General features: G+C 35.7%; 1 protein-coding gene across 1 annotated transcript in view; it reads right to left on the bottom strand.

Moving 5' to 3' along the window:
• Positions 1–21,025, bottom strand: part of VEGFC (vascular endothelial growth factor C) — a 97,601-nt gene that overhangs the window by 34,332 nt on the left and 42,244 nt on the right. The window contains exons 2-3 of the mRNA XM_055144388.1: positions 2,682–2,895; positions 423–613 (exon numbers count right to left, since the gene is read on the bottom strand). Of these exons, the coding sequence (XP_055000363.1) occupies positions 423–613; positions 2,682–2,895 (405 nt within the window). The remainder of the gene's footprint in view (positions 1–422; positions 614–2,681; positions 2,896–21,025) is intronic.

The raw sequence follows: 21,025 nt of genomic DNA, 5'->3' as shown, positions 1-21,025 counted from the left end.
GCTGGATGTGACCCAAAAAAGCAAAATATAATAAAATAAACAATTTCCAAAAGAAAATGCTTAACCTAAAGATATGAACATATATATATATATATATATATATATATATACAAATATACATGAGGTTCCTGGACATACTAATGTGTGGAGATATGCAAACATCTTTGCATATACATTATCCACATATAGACACGTGTGTATGTATGTATATGCATTTTTTTTTTCACTTGTCTTTGATAGCACTATAGAAAGACCGGAAATCATTCATTCTGGTGTTTGCGATCTTATTTCATCAAACCCACAAGGAGAAAGGAAGACAGTTCCCCCAAGAGAACCTAAGAAGCGCTGACCCGAACCATGTGCTGTTCAAGGGCCGAGCGCTCAGGTCAGTTCTTGGCAACGTTCAGGCCCGAGGTACGCACCGTCTTGCTGAGGTAGCCTGTGCTGGTGTTCATGCACTGTAACCCCTCGCTGTTGCAGCAGCCCCCACATCTGTAGACGGACACACATGGAGGTTTAAAGAAGGTGTTTGTGGCTGCTCCAAACTCCTTCCCCACATCTATACACACCTCACGTGGCATGCATTGAGTCTTTCTCCACTCAGTATCAATACCTGTCAAGTCAAGGGAAGCTGCGTAAGTTACAAGGAAGGCACGACACGGGAAAAGCCACAGCACTTGGAGCCACTCACATTCCATCTAGGATGTCAGGATTTCAGTTCATGACTAACTTGAACTGCGGAACCATACACTGAACAGAGCAGCAAGGAGATTTATCAAACAAGCCAACAAACAAATAAAAACAAACAAAACACCTCATTTCGACTGCCATAGAATAACCTGCATTAGAGTTCCACTTTGGTCAAATATTGTGTCCAATATTCCACGAGAGCTCTTATGTTTTGATTCTCTTTTCTTAAGAAAATGAAAATAAAACATACAGATGTTTGCAAGATCTGTAAAGTGGGGTGAGGGATCATGCTCATAGGTTATTGTATGTGCAACAATTTGCGGTCTCAATGCAAATATAAAAAATATTGCTTAATTTTTCTTTTTAAACTTAGATGTAAATAAGGAGGTCATGGTTTTGGATTTAATTCAGGTATCATTTTCAGATCAGAGGTCTGGCATCTTTCAGAAATTTTATGATATTTGCTCCTTCAAATGCAGGGATATTTTCCACCAACTGGGATTTGTGTCCTAATAAGATGTTTTAGAAAAGTCAAAATTTCCTCTTTCTTCCAATCTCCCTTAAAATTTTGTTTCCAGTAAGTTCTTATTTTACACTTTATGTACTCCTAAAATATCATGGTTTATTTCTCCCATATGTGCCCTAAAACAAAAATTTTGGAAGAAAGACACAAATGAATGTTTATTCAATATGAAGTCATTTGGTAAGCTTGAGTTTCAAAATAATTTAAAATTTCAAACATTTCTAATGTTTAATATCCAACAACTGATGGATGGTTTTCTGTTTTTGTCTTTGTGACACTAGGATCTTAGGGAGAACTGGGCACATACGGTCCATCAGAGATTAGAATTCATGAACTCACACGGCAAAGTTGCCAGGTAGGTACTATAAGCAAATACACTAAGTCTCTAGACTAAAGGGCTCTTTTTCTTTTTTGGACACATACAAATACTTTAATATATGCATACATAAAAATAAAACCCAATCCACTTTAGTGCCTTAGCTTCATTTTAGATGAACAACATCAATATAGTATCAGTAAACAGGAGTTGAAATTAGAAAAATCTTCATTTTACAGATGACTTTTTCACATGAAACAATGTCAGCAATAGTGCTGCAGGACTAGTCTGATTTCTGCTCACAGAACTGTATCTGTAAATCAGTGGAGGTGTGGAGGGTAGGAGAAGGCACCTAGCAATGATGGTATGGAAATGTAGGTTCTGCAGTGGTGAACATAGAGCAGCAACATTAACAGTATTGTAAGTCTTGATACTTCAGTTTTAAGAGTAGTTCACCAGTTTGTGCTCTGCTATTTCACATAATACCATAAGCTTCTATGAAGTTTTCTGATAGGTACCTCAGTAACCACAAAAATTCAGCTCTCTAGACTGCGGAGATAGTGCATCAGGTAAGGCACTTGCCCTGTGCAGTCAATCCGGGTTCAATCCAAGGCACCCCACAGGATCACCTGAGACCTCAGGAGTGATGGAAACCAAAAACAATTCACCACTCAAGTCAATTAACCAAGAATCAGCAAGACACCTAGCAGCATTTAAAATGAAAATTTTAGAAAATTTACAAGGGATATAAAATATTTCTCAATTCCAAACAGAATGTATTATGAACAAGAATTCCATAATGAAGGAACTCAGCTCAGAAAGCAGAACAAGAGATCCATTTATCTAAAGTTTTAGGAAAAGGATGGCCCTCCTCTTCTTAACTGACACTTGTACATTTAAAAAAAAATTAAATGTAACTAGTATTTGTATGCATGGGACTTTCTAAGTTTCCTATTTTAATAAATCAGCAAAACCACTCAACACAAAATAATAAATACGGTAATTTGAACATTTCAAAAAAATTTCCATCTTCTGTACTTTCAGCCTCAAAGATGTCCTGGGGTACAAAATGCTTCAATCACTGCATCAGACTTGCAACTTTTACTACATCATTAGCTGAAGCTGATTGCATACTTGAGTTCCCAGACTTACTTTTTAAGATCTCTGCATTATAATGCGCCGCGGCAAATTTTATCGTCTCTTCTGTCCTGGTATTGGCAGTGGGCTGTTCTTTATTATGCTGCCAGCCTCCTCTTCTTAACTGACACTTGTACATTTTCCAATATTCTGGGTAGAGCACAGTCATGAGCTCATCCACACTGGACACTGACCGCAGCTGCTCCTCCAGATCTTTGCCTGCATAAGCCTGTCAAGGAAACATGCAATGCAATTATTTACCAGATGCAGGAATTTGGAAACAGATGTGCAAAAAAAAAAAGTTAAGTTTTATATTATATATGCTCATACCTATTAAATACTATCAATTATCCCTGAATTATCAAACTCTTCTCAAATTGCTTCATCAAACTGTTTAATCACAATCAATTCTGTCATTACATTTGAAACAGAATTAAACTAGAACTTATATACATCAAAAATGGAATTTAATATGATAAAATAGGGCTGGATCGATAGCACAGTGGTTGAGCTTTCGTCTTTCACACAGACGACCCGACTTTGATTCCTCCGCTCCTCTCCGAGAGCCTGGCAAGCTACTAAGAGTATCTCGTCCACGCAGAAGGGCCTGGCAAGCTATGCGTGCGCATTGGATATGCAAAAAATAAAAACCAGTAACAATAACTCTCTCAATGAGAGACGTTCCTGGTGCCCGCTCGAACAAATCGATGAGCAACGGGATGACAGTGACAGTGACAGTGACTTTAAAAATAGCTGGCTTTTGATCTAACCATGTTGTCAATATAATATCAAGAAATTTTGAATTGACTTATTTTATTTATAAATTTCACATGTTTGAGAATGCCTTCAGACATATATAAATATTATAATATATACATATATACAAATAAAACCCAATCCACTTTATTGCCTTGGCTTCATTTTAGATGATCAACAATACAATATTATTAAATAGGACGTTGAACTTAGAAAATCTTCATTTTGCATGTGACTTTCAAAACAATCCGCATGAAACAGTAGAATATAAATGTCAGCAATAGTGCTACAAGACTTTCTTCTGTTTGGGAGAACCTCCAATCTCCTCTCCCTCCCCACCAAAAGATGGAATATAAAAATACATGCTTGGGCCAGGAGATAGGCCTGACACATGTGTAGCTAAGATTCATGCCTGGCATGTGTCTAACTCCAGTCCAATTCCTAGCACTAAACGATCCCTGAGCACCATTGGGTGTGCCTTTGGAGGTCTTTGGGTTATCTGGTGACCACGTAATCCCCAGTACCACAGACATCAGCATCTCCTGGCCAGCTGCTGGAGAATGGCTGAGAATACCTAGTCGGGTCTCCAGGCCTCCTGAGTACCACCTAGAACACCTCCCACCCAAGAAAAGTAAGCTTTGGGAGCCAGAGGACCAATTCAAAAGGCTGAATGCTTGCTTTGAAATCAATATCAAACATTAATTTTATATTGTTAAGTTTATATTGTCAATATATAAATAAATGCGATATAAGTTAATGGGTAAAGATATGTAAGTAAATACTACGAACACTGGTTTTCAAATTTTAGCTCATATAAGAAAGTTGAAACCTTGTGAAAATGCAAATTACTACCCTCTCCATCCCACCAATAGGCTTGGATTAAAATCTAAATTCCACATTCTACCAAATTATACTTAGGCTTTAATAACTTTTAAAGTTAAAAATGAATTTATTTCATTTAAGATTGCCACATTGTTCAATTGAAAACATTTTCAATACTATTTTATATCATGTTACTCTGACAGATCAATTTGGAACTATAGTTTGAGAAACATAATCTAATGAAGTCAATTGTAGTAATGCCTTATGGCCAGTAGATTATGAAATATATTCCTACCTAATTAATATAAAACTGGCCATGAATTTTGGCCTTTATTGCCTTAATTGAGCATATCACTTTTTCTCTGGGTCTATGATATGAAATACTAGAATTAATCCATTATCTTATCATAGTTTAGAAAAGATGGGTTCTTGATATATCATACAATATTAACTTGATGGAAGATGAGGCTATCACTTGTATTCATGTAAGCATGAGTGAAAAAATATCTTCACAATGAAATATTTACAAAACATTTATCTAAGAAAAAATGAACGACACAAAACTCAATATTTAAAAAAGTTTGGGCATCTGAAGGATTACCAGTGAAGAAAAAACTCATGAAAGCTCATGGGGTCATGAGTAATTGTGGTCACTGTCACCTAGAGTGAAATTCATATGTGCATTTCTGTTTGACACTGTCTTATTGAGTACTTCTACAACACAAAGAAAATGGGTGTGATTGATAGGTTTCTATGATACTTCCCCCCAAAACTCAGTTGTGATAGTTTCACCAAAATCTTAGGCTATGACCTGAATTGATCTCACAAGTCTCCCAATTCCGGAACAGGGTATTGATCTGCCATGCAGAACTGCAATACAACAACACAACACAAATATATACCACACAGAGAAAGGCAAATACCAAACTCAGAAGCAAAAGGTTGGTGAGGAAGATGAATATTTGACTAAGTAATTTTTGTAATTTTTAGGCCAACTACTTCCCCACTTTTAAATTTATAAATGGGAAAGCAGCTATAACAATAATTATACCAAAAGAGAAACATTAACCTATCTAGTAGATAAACAGGGGGAAAAAAAGAATAAAATTCACAACCAAGGAAAATATCACAAAATGAACAAAACATACTATTAAAAGTTGCTATATTTTTACTCAGGCAGAAAAGGCCTTTCTAAAGATAATTATAAAAACAACATGTAAACTATTTGTATAGCAGAAAACACTATAAACAAAATAAGAGGCAAACAATAAAGTAGGGAAACTATTTGCAATATAGATGACAGATGGAAAAGAAACAATTCATAAAAATATTCACATGAATATGTTAATAAGAAAAAATAAACAAACACTTCAATAGATAAATAGGCAAAGAATTGAACTGAATATTCACAAAGAATAAATATAATTAATGTATATTCAGTGATGGCAAAACAAAGGAAACTATAATTCCATTCAATCCAAGGGGGAATATAAATTTGTACAGTTTTTCAAAAAAAGTAAGCTATTTCCCTTTGAAGGGCTCTAAAATCAAGCTCCACAACACATTTTTTTTAAAGTAAGTTCTCCCTAAGCATATTGGAAGATCACAGTATTAATTCTCACTTCAGAAACTTTATTTGTGTGGAATTAAGTTTTTTCTATTCAGTAGAAGTGGTAACATAGTTTTGTCAGATATTTGTGTGAATTCATGGTGAGGGTGTCGATTATAGTAAATATAAAACATAAGGAATTGATTAATAATAAATCATACAAACAGAAATCTGTATAGGATGCAAAGTCCTGACACTGAAGGACCTATATAATATAAAATATATAAAACTTGCATAACATATAATACCTGTTTAACTTAGACATGAAAATAGGGACATGAGACAGCTCGTGAGGTACACAATTTTTATGCAGTATATTACCTATGCACAGTGTTTAAGTATAGTCAATAAATATAAGATGTTTTGCAAAAGAAAATCTATATACAGGTTGCACACACATGATCATACGCTCTTAAGAGTGACAGATATGTAACTAAATTTAAAAAAGACTTACTTTCCATATTGTAGGATTAAGGTGATTATTATGCTGTTCTTTGGACATTCTGCATTTTAAATTTTAAGAGAGTGAACCTAGGCAACTTTTTATTATCAGAATAAGAATACTGGCACTCTGGTGGTGAATATGGCACAGCTACATTTCTACTAAAACAATAATCCCAATGCTGTTGTAAGTCAACATAATGCAATTAAAAAAAATAAGTTAGTGCTCTCACTCTCAGCATATTGGAAGATCACAGTATAATTCTCACCTCAGCTTTTAACTTGCTATTCTTATTTTTGCACAAAGCACTGTTTGATATATTAATTTACAGTAAACTGCAAGTGCAGGGATATCTTGGGGAAAATGGTATAAAATGGCTTGATACTGTTGATTTCCAAAAGGCAATAAACTTTAGCATCAAATTATCCAGATTTCCCTTTCTGTTATAGACCATGCTTAATTCACGTTAGAGTTAATATCTTTGAAACTTCTTTTACTCTGGAAAATGACAACATTGTCTTTCTCATAGAATTTTACTATGGTTCAGATATTTGCTATAAGAATATATCATAAATATTATTGTGAAGGATAGAACTGTCCTCTTTCACATCTCTAGGAAATAGTAATAGTGCAAACAGTGTATTTTAGATAAATTTTTACTATGAGTTATTATTTGAGCAAATATTTTTAAACCAATTATTTGAGAATAAATGCTCAAATCTGTAATAAGAATACTATCATGACATTCTTACTCTAACTTTTGCAAAAAACTTAAGAGTTCCCGGTAATCTAGAAAATAACCAGGATCAGAACAAAATCTTTGAAGTGGAAGCATAATCCATAGGAAACTAAGGTTCTTTCTATTTTTTATATCTTTATTTATTCATTAATTAATTAGTGAATCACCATGAGGGTACAGTAACAAATTTATACATTTTCATACTTGTGTTTCCCTCAAACAATGTTCGAGCACCCCTTCCTCTACTAGTGTCCATTGCGCTCATCTGTGGAATATAAAATAACAGAGTAGGAGACTAACACCTAAGGTTCTTTCTTGATTCTGTCTTAAGTCTTCACGTTCAACAGTGTGTTTCAGAATGTTAAAGCAATTACTTGAAAGTTAATATATATATGCATATATATACACACACATTCATTTTATTTTCTGAAGGAATTTGTAATGTCTTAAAAGTGTCTTATAAATAGATATTCAATTGTCATAAAAAACACTGGCAATCATGGGGCTGGAGTGATAGCACAGCAGGTAGTGCATTTGCCTTGCACGCAGCCGACCCAGGTTCGATTCCCAGCATCCCATATGGTCCCCTGAGCACTGCCAGGGGAAATTCCTGAGTGCAAAGCCAAGAGTAACCCCTGTGCATCTCTGGGTATGAGCCAAAAAGCAAAAACAAAAAAACATCACTGGCAATGATAATAATAAATTTTGCATCCACACCTGGGGGTATCACATTAGTAGGTTCTATTCATTCCTCTTATGTAACTTGCACCACACACACACACACACACACACACACACAGACACACACACTAGCAAGTAGCAAGTTATGTGACAATATATGATTCTGAAATACTCTGGATTTTACAGCTTGCACTTAATGTTGAATGCAGGCTCTACAATCAGGATAAATGCCTTTCCAGAAAATTCATAAGTGTTAAGGCATTTCCTTCTTACTCTAGCAGAGGGATGAAATACAATCTCAGGTTTTGGAGAGGTTATATGATGAATAAAGAGATCTGGTGTTTCATGAACACTATAACTCTCCTTGCTTATGAAGAATCTTCATATGAATGTGAATTAATAGAGAGCAGAGACTGACCTCTAATCAGCTTTACATACACACCTTAAAAAAGCTTTTCTTTTTAGTGCTCTGCTTGGAATGAAGGGAAAGAGCTGTAGAAACATACAGGTCGTCCTATCTCTCAAGAAATCTGAATAACCATCCAGAGTATCAGTGGTAAAGAGGACGGACTGCTCAGGTTGGAGATGCGGGCTGAAAGTAGACTTTAGACTATGATGGCCACTTAATACCTCCACTGGGTGGGGTGGAGGGGAGGGGGTGAGGAGGTGGGAGGGATGCTGGGACCACTGGTGATGGAAAATGGGCACTGGTGGAGAGATGGGTACCCAATCATTGTATGACTGAAATACAAGAACAAAAGTTTCTAAGTCTGTAGCTGTACCTCACAGTGATTCACTAATAATAACTTTTTTTAAAAAAGAGAGTGGAAAACCATAACTGCCATCTAGAATTATTATTCACAATCTTCATTTTGCCAGTGAGTGAAAATTAGCTTTACAAAAACTGCAATTCTGGGTTGAAAAGATACCTCAGAAGATAAGGACCAAGCCAGGTTTGAATCAGAGCATCCCCTAGGGTTTCTCAAGCATTATCAGGAGTGATCCCTGAGCACAGAGCTAGGAGTAAACCCCAAGTGAGCAGAAAGGAACAAACAAAAGTTGAAGGAAACAAACAAAAAATTGAAAGAAAGAAAAAATATCCTCAAAGCTTGCAATTCTACTGTAGTCTGGTCAAAAGTGTGAGGTTCATTCATAAGTTTATAAAATGAAAAGTTCATGAGGAGATGCAAATACTGAATTATGGAAAATTCTGTCATTGATGTAGTCTTATCAAATACAAATAATTACAATTAAAAGGCTAGAAGCTTAGAGGTCACTACTGTATTTCCATGAAGTGGCCCAACATGTCATCGGCAAGTCTGGTTAGTTGTCCATTATATTTCTCTTTAATGTTCAAACTGAAAAATGAGAGATGCTTATTTTTTTAAATAAAGCAGAAATTAATTTTACTGAAAAAAATTTAGAAAAATGTGAGGATAAAGGAGAAATACATGTTAAGGAGAAAACACAGCTACTCCAGAGAGGAAGAAGGCCTGTTAATATTTTTATTCTTTAAGCTGTAGGGATCTGTAAAAACCTGGACAAGTAATATTTTATATTTGAAAGCTGTACATTGCTAATGAGCAATTTCACAAGATAAAGTGCAGATTGTCTGGCACAATTTGCAGTTCTAAAAGATAATACATTTACTAAAATTTTTCAAAGAAAATCTTTTTCATATTATTCATCACACATATCATCCCTGTTCTAAGACGCCAATTATCCACGGGTATTAATCTGTTAGAAGGTCGTTATCAAGGGAAATAACTTTACAAGACCACTGATTTTTCTTTCTTTCATCTTGAGAAACAGGATCGGAAATAAGCAATAAAGAAGTGGAGTTAGTGTACCAAAATGGCATAGAAACTTTTATTCATTCCTTACCATCCAAGGTGCGTGCCACTTAAATTCACAGTTGTTTTTGTTTCCTCTTGCTATTCATACCAAGCACATACATAAATTTCAAAAGCATATTCCAATTATGTAAGGTATCCATTTAGACACAAATTTTGGGTTCAGTGGCAGAATGAAGAAGGTTTTCAATGGGATAGACCATCCAAGGCGTAATAAGAGTCATATTAAAAATGACTTTTCTTGGTAGAACATCACAAGTCATTTTGGAAACAAATGGGATTATTCAAGGAAGTGAAATATGTCAATATATTATATAATCCTAGCAAATCAACTTTACCTAATGTCTCAATGAAGGTGACAAATTCAGATCACCTTCTTTCATGTCTATACCAACCAATGGGCCACAGAGAGGTAAGCCTGGAAGCAGATATTGACATCATAGTTTAATAATGGAAGTTTTAAATGTGAAGATATGTTTTGCTTAGTCATCTTTGATATGTTATTGCCAGAGTAAAAATTAGTAATGCATAATACAGACTGGACACTTATTAATATTGGTAGCATAAGTAATTCTTTAAAAAATGACACCTTTTAAGGTTATCACATCTGTGAATAAAATTATAAAGAAACTATCAATCTCATTAAAACCTGTTAGAGAAGGCTTTTAGAAATTATACTGTTTTACGTAAACTGATTTTCCTGGGATGTGATTCAGCAACAGAGCAGTATTCTTGCATCTGTGCAGCAAAGGATTTGATTTCTGACATCACCAGAACCAAAAGAAATAATATGAAACCTACAGACATGCTTGAGATAACTTTCTAATTTGATGTCAACACAGGCTATAATTCAGTCACATCTGCCATTTAATGCAATAAACAAAAAGATACTCTGTACTATTTTTTTTCTTTTGGGGTCACACCTAACAGTGCTCAGGGCTTACTCCTGGCTGTATGCTCTGGGATCACTCCTGGTAGGTTTCAGGAGATCCAGTCTAGTGCAGGGGGTTGAACTGGGTCTCTGTGTGCAAAGCAAGAGCCCTTAAGCTGATCACACCTATACTATCTTTCTGGTCCATATGCCCACTGATTTCTTGCACAGATCACTTAAAACCACTTTCTCTGCCTCTTACTTTCAGATGGGGTTGAGTTTCCTTATAAAGTGGCAAAATGACTTCATAAATAATAATATATTCAGCCTTGTTTTTCACCAGATAAGCAAAATTATAAACAGTGAACCTCAGTAGTCTTTGTTAAGGGCATGCCAATGTACTAGAACTTTCTGTTAACTATTCAAAGACAGGGAGCCAAAGGCGAGGCAAGTGCCGTACCACTGGACTATCTCTCTGGTCCCTTTGTGGTAGTTTTAATATGTTGTTTCTGGATTACTGATGAAATTATTCATTAGTGTTATCTTACATTGAAAGGTCTACCTCACTTATATATTTTCTCAGCTGTCTTGATCATTACTGATTATTGTTTTTATTTTTTTATTTTTTATTTTTTTACTTTTTGGGTCACACTGGGCATTGCACAGAGATTACTCCTGGCTCATCCAAGATTACTCCTGGCTCATCCACCCAGGAATTACTCCTGGCGGTGCTCAGGGGACCATATGGGATGCTGGGAATTGAACCCAGGTTGGCCACAGGCAAGACAAATGTCCTATCCACTGTGCTATCACTCCAGCCCCTGATTATTGTTTTCTTGATACAAGTTTTTGTCAAATAGATGTACAATTGGAAACCTCTTATTTCTCTGTATGCAACCTGCATCTTCACTCTCAATAGTGTTTTTGATAAATGAATGTAAATAGTCCAGTGCTACTCCATTAACAAGTTTTTACTAAGTGCAAATTATGATCAGACACTCTCACCTAAGATTCCCTATTTGTAAAATGTAGATAATAATGTGTACCTTGGAAACCTGCTGTATATAAAACAGTATTGAAAAGCAAGTGTAGGAAGATGGTTGAACAGAGTCTGTCATTAGTCTCTAAGATATTTTAAATAAACAGCAAAATATGAATAATTTTTGAATGATTTTATGACTTCTATTGAATGACTCTATGCCCTGAGTCTGCAGGTTATTTGTAAACAAGGATCTGCTTTCATGGAGCTTACATCATAGGAACGGTATCTCTTTATTTTGACAATGGAGAATATTCATTCTTAAACCCTTAAACATTGTTCTTTCCAAGGAATGTGCAAATTTGAAAGCATACCTGTTTTGTATATGACAATTAATTCCAGATGAATTTCTCGCTGCTTATGTGCTTCTGTGTCTAAAGAATTCCAGATTATTTACTAAAGTCGCAGGGAAAGGAATTAGTTGCTATGAAACAATGCTGAATAAAACAGAGCTGAATTACTTAGCCAGAAGCCCTGTGTCTGAAATACAAAAATTCCATTTTTTCCTATTTACTAATGCTTCAGCTATTACATTTTTCTCTATAATTAAAATGAATTCAAGAATTTATTTCAAAATAGCAAAAACTATCCCTTTGCTTTAATTTATAATTTTTTTAACTCATCTACTTACTTTCTCAGGTGTATGTGTGTGTGTCTGTGTGTGTGTGTCTGTGTGTGTGTGTGTCTGTGGTGGGTGATATATTACACTCAATAAGCAAATAAGCAAGCCCGAAAATCATCTAAGGCTTTTCACCACATCTACTTCATTATGAATGATTTTTAAAAGCATTTCCTGGAAACAATTTGCACCTACTCAGCATTGGGAAAACCACTTTTTGGGTTTTCCCTTAGTCCTTTCTCAAGGCAAGTGCTCCTCAACTCTTAGAACTTCTTACTTTAGATACAATTTCAGTACCTCAAGTTCTGAAATCCATAAAATACTGGATGAGTCTTCTTTAGAGTTCTAACAAATTTCATATTAATTTCTTTCTTTAAAAATGCTCACTAGTAGTATATTCCTTCTATGTCAGTTTATTCTCCTGCTAATGTTAAAAGGGCTGGAACGATAGCACAGTGGTAGGGCAGGGCGTTTGCCTTGCATGAGGCCGACCCGAATTAGATTCCTCTGTCCCTCTTGGAGAGCCTGGCAAGCTACCGAGAGTATCTCGCTCACACGGCAGAGCCTGGCAAGCTACCCATGGCATATTCGATATGCCAAAAACAACAAAAAGCCTCACAATGGAGATGTTACTGGTGCCTGCTCGAGCAAATTGATGAGCAACGGGAGGACAGTGACAGTGAATGTTAAAAAAATTCCACTTGCTTCTACCTCTCATTCAGTGACTAAAAAAATCATGCCTCAAAATCCATAAACAAAAATTTTAAGTGTTAAATAACAACTCACTGATGCCCATATTTTCTCTTATTTTTCTCCCTTATTTTTGGGAAAAATAATAAAATTCTTGGGGCCAGAGCAATTGTACAGTGGGGAAGGCATTTTCCTTGTGCATGCTAACCCTTGCTCTACCCTTCGCATCCCACATGGTCCCCCAAGCGCTGCCAATAGTAATTCCCAAACATTTCCAGTGTGGTCCAAAATGAAAAAAAAGAAAAAGAGCAAAATAAATAAAATTCCCTCTAAGAGTCCTTCCATAGCTCCCAACCCTGCAGATGCTTGGATGCTTAGTAGATATTTAGAACCTTTCTGAACTTTCAGTAACAATATTTAACTCATTTTGTTACACCTCTCCCCAAACATCTCTTACTTATACTGTTTCCATTAGCATCAAAACTATCCATCCCCCATACATACAAATGGAAGGGCATTAAGGAGCAAAGGAAAGCCTCAAGTCCACACTCCTATTGAGAGACCATCATTTATCTGCTCTCCTTAACTCCTGTTGTTTGGGTTTTGGCCACACTCAGAAGTGCTTGGGGATCACTCCTGGCAGTGCTCAGGGGAACATCTCTGATACCATGAAATCGGAGGTCAGCCATGTGTAGGGCTATGCACTGTGTCTCCAGGCCCAAATATTGCTTTGAAGTTTTAAACATGCTGTATATCCATGCACTGATTCTCACATCCCACTTGTCAACACTTGGCTTGATTTTTGTCCCATCACTTCTCTGAAACTAGGGACCCAGCGAATTTCCTAGAAACTCTTCCTCTCTCCATCACAACTTGCAGCTCCCCATCTGGACCTCCTGCTCTGAAGCATCAAAACCATCTGCTTTTGTCTCCTACACTATTCTCCTCCTATTCTCCTCCCATTCCTGTGGCAGCCTTTGCTAACTCTTTATTCAGAATCCCGGATGTTCCCGTACACAAGGGCTCAGTAATAGCTTCCCTTAGAGTCTTCTTGCATACTCATTCTTTTTAAGTATCCTCATGCAATCCCGAACCTATAAAAGAATCTGTGTCAAAGATCTCGATCATATATTTGACCAAACATTTCATGTGATATGTTCAAAAAATAACATTGGAAAGCAGCAGAATATTTTCCTGACCCTACAAATGGATCTGTGTTAAGATCTTGATCATATATGGAACAAACATTTCGTCGAAGGTCATTGCCATTAGCTTTCTCATTTTCTGTAAATCTAAGAGAATTCCTAAATTTTCTCCCTAAATTAATTTACTTCCCAGTTTTTGTCTACTTTACAAAACTTATCAACATCTTTCATCTGGAAAATACATTTATTATCTTAAATATGATTTAAATTATATTTATATAAAATTATGTATAGAATATATGCATATAATTATGTATAGTATAATTTTATCATAAAATAAGATATTAACTGCAGATTAAGAACTTAAAATAAAATTGTAGCTAATATCTTACTTTAAGTGGCTAATGTTGCTAGACTAATTTACTGATTACCTTTACAATTGGCATTGCTGCACATTCTTTTGACTATTCAATTGATTCTGCGCTCCAAAATCAGAAGCATCTTTGACAAACACTCATTGAATGATGCCCTCACTCATTTATTTGTCCTCTGGGGCTCACCATTATAATTACAATCAATTCGAACAACTGCCTTTTTGGATGTTCTGAATGATTTGGTTCCACTTAACCTTCCAATTTCATCTCAGACCATTCCCACCTTCTTCACTCATGGCACATTGACACCTCCAAAATGTCAAATTGTCTTCAAATTCACCCCTGCAGATAAATATTTCCTTTTTTAAGAATTACTCCACCAAGCATTTTAAAAATTCTCTTAATTGAAACTAAAAACTAGATTCACATGACCTATTTCAATACCCTATTTGCTTCTTTCATATGAGTTCTGAAAGTGTAACACACTTCTTTTATCTTTAGCCTGTTTACAGGGAAGTTTTACATAAGGGTAGCAAATCCATGTATCTTAGTCAGTGGTGGAATAAAAAATATATATGTGTGAGGAATTTTCTCCTTTTTCTTGTCATAAAATACTTCTGTACATAATCAAGAAGAAACACTAGAAAAATGCTTAAAGCTAAATTTAAGAGAAATCATTAAAAGGCTGCCAAAATTTATTCATAATGATGTGTTTGTTTCATACAGTAAGGTATCATTTCTGAAATGACCCATTCAGTCTGAATCAAAAAGTAAAATAAAAATAAACACATTTTATTTCAAAACATAGCATTGAAAATGAGCAGAATATATTAATTTTAACTGATTACTTCATATTGTATGGCTCTTTCCCTTTCCAAAACTTTATGAACAAGAAAAATGTACTGTAAGCACACTGATTAAAAAAATAGAGGTAATTATTATAACCACATAGAGAGAGGGGTATTTTTCTACCTAAGGTTATTATAAGGGTGATACACTATAGATACACAGGTTAAGAAATCATAAGAATGAAACATTCTGATTTTTTTAATATGAGAAATCAACAATAATATTAGCAGAGGAGACAGGTGAAAACCAAGTGTCTACAGCTGGGAGCAAAAAATGTAAGTCATTTCACACTTTTGATTCATAGATATATTTTTGGATATATTTGCAAGTTTTAAATATTAAATTTTAAATTTAATTTGTGCAAAATAGATGGGAAGACGCTGATTAAAAACAAGGAAATGATTTGAAGTTTACTGAAAGATAAGATTCCCTAAGATTCCCCTCTATCATCCCTGCGTAGTCAGGAAATATATCTTGAAATTCTACCTTCATCCTAGTGGTTCACCCTCTGGAGAAACTGAAATGCCAACGCCTTCAATTTTGCTACCTCCCTGTCACTAGGAATAGCAAAGGACAGAAGCAAGAGTTCATGAAAAAGACAAGAAGAAGACGAGAACAGAAAATCTGCAAGGGGTTTGTTCCCATGATGGCTGGCACCAGACATATTCTCCCAACAGCACTAAACCCAGTACCCACCCATGCCCCAGAACAACAGAATGATTTTCCCCTTTCTGGAGAGTCTTTGGGACCACAAGGAAAGAATATATGGTTTTCTACAAACATAACCCTCTCTACAATGGACAAGAGAAAGATCAGTCTCTGCCATTTACCCAGCATAAGTCCTGCTGGTTGACCAGCTTTACCACAGCAGAGGGAACCAACCACTGTTGATGGTTTAGTGACTTGGCTTTATATATAAACAGTGTCAGCAATCAAGAATGGTATGAAGCTAGAGTGAAGTTTTTCACTAGAAGAAATATATTCACTTGGCTAATAGGCACATGAAAGATCTCATGAGCCCAACCTATGAAGTAAAATGATGCAAATTACAATGTGTTACTATGACACAGTCTCATAGGATCAATAAAATCTGAGGGGTATGGTGAGCAATAGTACAGCAGGGAGGGTGTTTGCCTTGCACATGGCCCACCCGGGTTCAATCCCCAGCATCTCATGTGGTCTGCCAAGTACTGCCAGGATAATTCCTGAGTGCAGAGCCAGAAGCAACCCCTGAGCATCGCCAGATGTGACCCCAAAACAAAGAAACAATAAATCCCCAAAATATGAGGGAAAAAATAGTAAATACTGGGGAGAGGTGGAGATATTTTAACCTCAAATATTTTTGAAAACAAAGTAAAATATTTCTTATTTTGAACCTACTTTGGCAATTTCTTTAAAAATTAGCATGCAGGTCTGGAGTGATAGCACAGCGGGTAGGCCATTTGCCTTGCACGCGGCTGACCCAGGTTCAATTCCCAGCATCCCATATGGTCCCTTGAGCACCACCAGGAATAATTCCTGAGTGCACAGCCAGGAATAACCCCTGTACATCAGCAGGTGTGATCCAAAACCAAAAAAAATCCATAAAATTAGCATGTGTGTTTCATTGTCCTACTTAGTAACTGTGAAATGAATACATCTATCTGCACAAAAACTTGCTTGTAAATACACATAATAATATTATTATAGCACCTAAGTAGGAAAAAATAAATCAAGCGACTAAAGAGCGGGCACTGAAGATGAACTTTAACTGAGATTTTTAGGATGAAATATTAGATTGCTTTGCTTTTTTGTCCCTCACCATGGTAAGTTCAGTAATTTTGTCTGTTTATTTTGCAACTTAAATGACAGCATCTTCTCATTGTTCACAACAGTACCTATCCATACCACTTTTGAATGTAAAGAAACAGGATTCTGAATCAGAGGTCACTGAACCAGTTCTCCTGCTTAAACATGAAACAGCAAAGCAAAGCAAAGCAAAGAAAAAATGGTAGGTACATGCGACCAACATCTTTCCCTTTTTTCAGCACTGGGTGTTTTGGACAGAGGCTTTTTGAAGAAATCTTCCCAGAATTTTAATCCTTATCTCTGTCTACTTGGAGTACAGGAATAATTCAATGAAGCAAAAGATTATAAAAAATGTCACATTCAGAAACTTGCTAGTACAAACTCTGAAATGTGATGTATTGAATGACACTAGACGTGAGAGTATGAAAAAGCTGCCAGTTGCTTCCAGAGAAGTTCCTACTTGAAAGGATTGTGAAATTGTTTCAGTAAAGTCTGTAAAATTCTTTCTAATCTTCTGCAATGTATGTGTTGTAAATGGACATGTTTAAATAGCCTTTGTCCAGATTTAAAATAGCATTTTAAATTCTATTTAAAATGGAAAAGCATTGACTTTAAGAGAGGCAGAAGGATTAGTTCATTGAAAAATGGATGGATGGATAGAGGAATGGATGGGACTCCCAGGATAGCTCAGTGCCTGCCTTGTAAGGACAATCCCATGAGTTTGACCCTCTGAGCAGCCCAGTGGTGCTGAGCACAGTCCAGGTGGCTCTGCTGTTTGGAACCTTTGGTGCTAGGACTGAGTATATGATCTCAAGGATGTCGTCAAGTATGTGTGAGCACTGCAGAGATAGATAAAGGGTACTGTGGTCCAGAGAGCAACCTCCCAGTGAATATGTGTGAAAGTACCCCAGCATACTAAGAACTATAACCACAATACATATGAACACACAACTCAATAAGTGCAACCCCTAGTGAACACACATACAAGCACGACCATCTAAAGTGTTCAACCAGGAATGTGGCCGAGGGCACAGCACCACTTCAAGATATGCCACCTCATGTCGGACTAGAGAAAAGATATTATTTCCTACATCGAATATGATCTCCTCCAGAAATACTCCTAAGCGTATTCTATGTAGCTCTGCATAGAATTTTGTGAATAAGAAGAAAAATACTGGGATAACTGCAACTAAATAGTTAAAGCAAATATCAATAATGACTTGCTTTTGGACTATGATAACTTAAGAGTTTTGTGAGTTGTCAGCATATCTTAAGGAAGCTTTCAGAAGCATCATCACCGCTTGAGTAAGGGTCCAACAGCTAAATTTTCTGATGCTGTCTTTAGGCTTGCAACTTTTTTTTTTTTTTTTTTTTTGCTTTTTGGGTCACATCTAGCAATGCTCAGAGGTTACTCCTGGCTCTGCACTCAGGAATTGCTTCTGTCGGTGCTCGGGGGAAGGATGCTGGGTACTGAACCTGTGTCGGCCATATGCAAGGCAAACACCCTCCCTATTGGAATATTGCTCTGGAACTAGGTTTGTAACTTTAAGTGACTATTTGTCTGTCTAAGCACTCCATGTACACTCCATGTACAAGTAAAGAGCCTGGGTTTTAAATCTAGCCACAAGATGTAAAATTTCAGTTGTGGGTTTGCATGTGTCTCAATTAATTCTCCTGATTAAAAGGTTATATTATTGTCACAAAATACCACATGATAACTAAGAGATAAAGTGAGTTTAATGCTTAGAGCTCATAATAAATATTCCATGGATCTTAAACTACTTCTCTAGAACTCCAAGAGACATATGCATTAAAAACCTAGATGTATATACATATAATAAATGAAAGCCTCTAGCATGACTATATAAATTTAAAAGAGTAAATATTGTCAAATAATTTTAAATAGTTCTTTTGTTTAAAAAATTGTCAGGTGCTTAATAATTGCACTTTGACAAATGTTAAAAAATAATGTGTTTTTCATACAACCAGATGGTGTGTCACTAAATTAAAAATATTAAAGATAGCACTGTAGCACTGTTGTCCTGTTGTTCATTGATTTGCTCGAGCAGGAGCAAATGGAAACCAGTAACATCTCCATTGTGAGACTTGCTACTCTTTGGCATATCGAATATGCTACGGGTAGCTTGCCAGGTTCTGTGGTGCGGGCGGGATATTCTTGGTAGCTTGTCACACTCTCTGAGAGGGATGGAGGAATTGAACCTGGCTCGGCCTTGTGCAAGGCAAGTGCCCTAGCCGCTGTGCTATTGCTCCAGCCATTAAAGATAGACAAAAGAAAATTAGAGACGATTTATCAATGAGTTATATAATGAATTATAACTCATTGTTTTTAAAAGTACATTTAAAAATAATGACCCTTGTAGTTAAAAGGGATAACACCTATTTTTAAAACTATTCTTAAACAAAATAATGTGTCAGTATATATGTTCAAAGTGATTATATAAAAAACTCACTATTTACAAATTATTATTACAATCACTATTACACCTTAAAGTGGTATATGTAATTGAAAGACTATTCGTTTTGGTTCACAAGCAAACCACCACCAGATGTAAAATACTGAAAAAGAAATATAAACTATTATAAATGTTGTAACTAAAGCACAAGAAAATTATAACAAAATGTGCTAGAAAATCAAGTATTGTATGGAAGTTAATTTAACATAGTCAAGTTAAATCGGAGACCTTTTCAGTTCATGAGTAGAGATTAACCCCAAATTTATTTACTGTTTCTTTTTTAATGTATTTAGGTATTTAGGTCAATGTTACAAATGCTAATAATTAAAAACTGCTAAAAGAAAGTGGAAGGGAAGGAAAGGGAAATAACCTATTGATAAAAAGGCCACCGCGAACAATGTTAATTACTTTTGTGAACAGAGAGAAGCTATGGCAAAACAGATTCAATATATGAGAGATAAGGTTTTTAGCATTGACACATTAAGGAAGTAAAGCTAATTATTTATTCCCTTTGTGTTTATAGGTTTCTTTTGGGGGCTACATTCAGTGGTGCTCAGGGTTTACTCCTGCCTCTGTACTCAGGAATCACTCTTGGTGGAGACTGGGAGAATGTATGTAGCTATGGACAAAACTCAGGTCAGCCCCATGCAAGGCACATACTCTACCTGCTGTACAATCTCTCCGTCCCCTAAATATTTATTCTTTAACTACCTTTGTTTTTGATTTTTAGATCTCACTTAGGGGCCTCATTAATTAACAGATTAATACCTATATTACAAACATTTGTTGAGTACCTTGATCAATTGGCTATTCATTTCAATAGTATTTTTTAACTGAAATGCTACATTAAATGAAAACCTGTTGAAAATTAAAATGAGAAAGGAATTACTAGAATAGCTTCTTCTTTTCCCCCAGTAAAATAGTCCATGGAAAATCACAGTAATTTTTAATTGTATCCTATTTATTTCTCACTAACTAAAACAAATTAAGGATTCCTAGTATACAAAATTACCAGATTCAGCTTCATGTATATTTTAAATATCTATACAAGATGCAATTAAAAATAGGAAAGGAGTAGAATGTTTTTCAAACTTTGAGAAGTAGTTTCCCTTATTTTTAGTTGCTGAGTAAAACAGCATTGGTTCTGAAGATGGTATAGATTGTAGTAGAATCTCACTTGGCAGAATAAGACGCTAGATAGACACCAGAATAAGGGCTGGGAAGAAGCTAGTCAGTAGCCATGAACAAAACATTTTGAAGCCTTTCAAGAAACAATTTTTTTTTTAAATAAAATGCTATTATGTTGAAGCTTTGAAGTTTGGAGTTGAGGCTCATATGAAGTTACATTTCATCATTTTAGTGACTTAAAGTGGAAAGGCCACCCAGCCGAGAATTTGCATAGACTGCTCTGGGTCCAAGTGACTCCACATGTAGCTGAAATGAAACTTCCAAGAGTTTCAAGTCACTTTGCAGATCACCTTATCAAAACAAATCGGACCGAAGTTTGGGTAATGCCACATTGAAATGAGGTGGTGACTTAGTCGTTTACACACTGATTTATGGCACTAACTATCTGTTTATAGCTTGCTGATGGCAAGACTGGTCCTG

The sequence above is a fragment of the Sorex araneus genome, chromosome 1 (genome assembly GCF_027595985.1).
Source record: "Sorex araneus isolate mSorAra2 chromosome 1, mSorAra2.pri, whole genome shotgun sequence".
Classification (NCBI taxonomy): Eukaryota; Metazoa; Chordata; class Mammalia; order Eulipotyphla; family Soricidae; genus Sorex; species Sorex araneus.
This window is presented reverse-complemented; position numbering and strand designations above follow the sequence as displayed.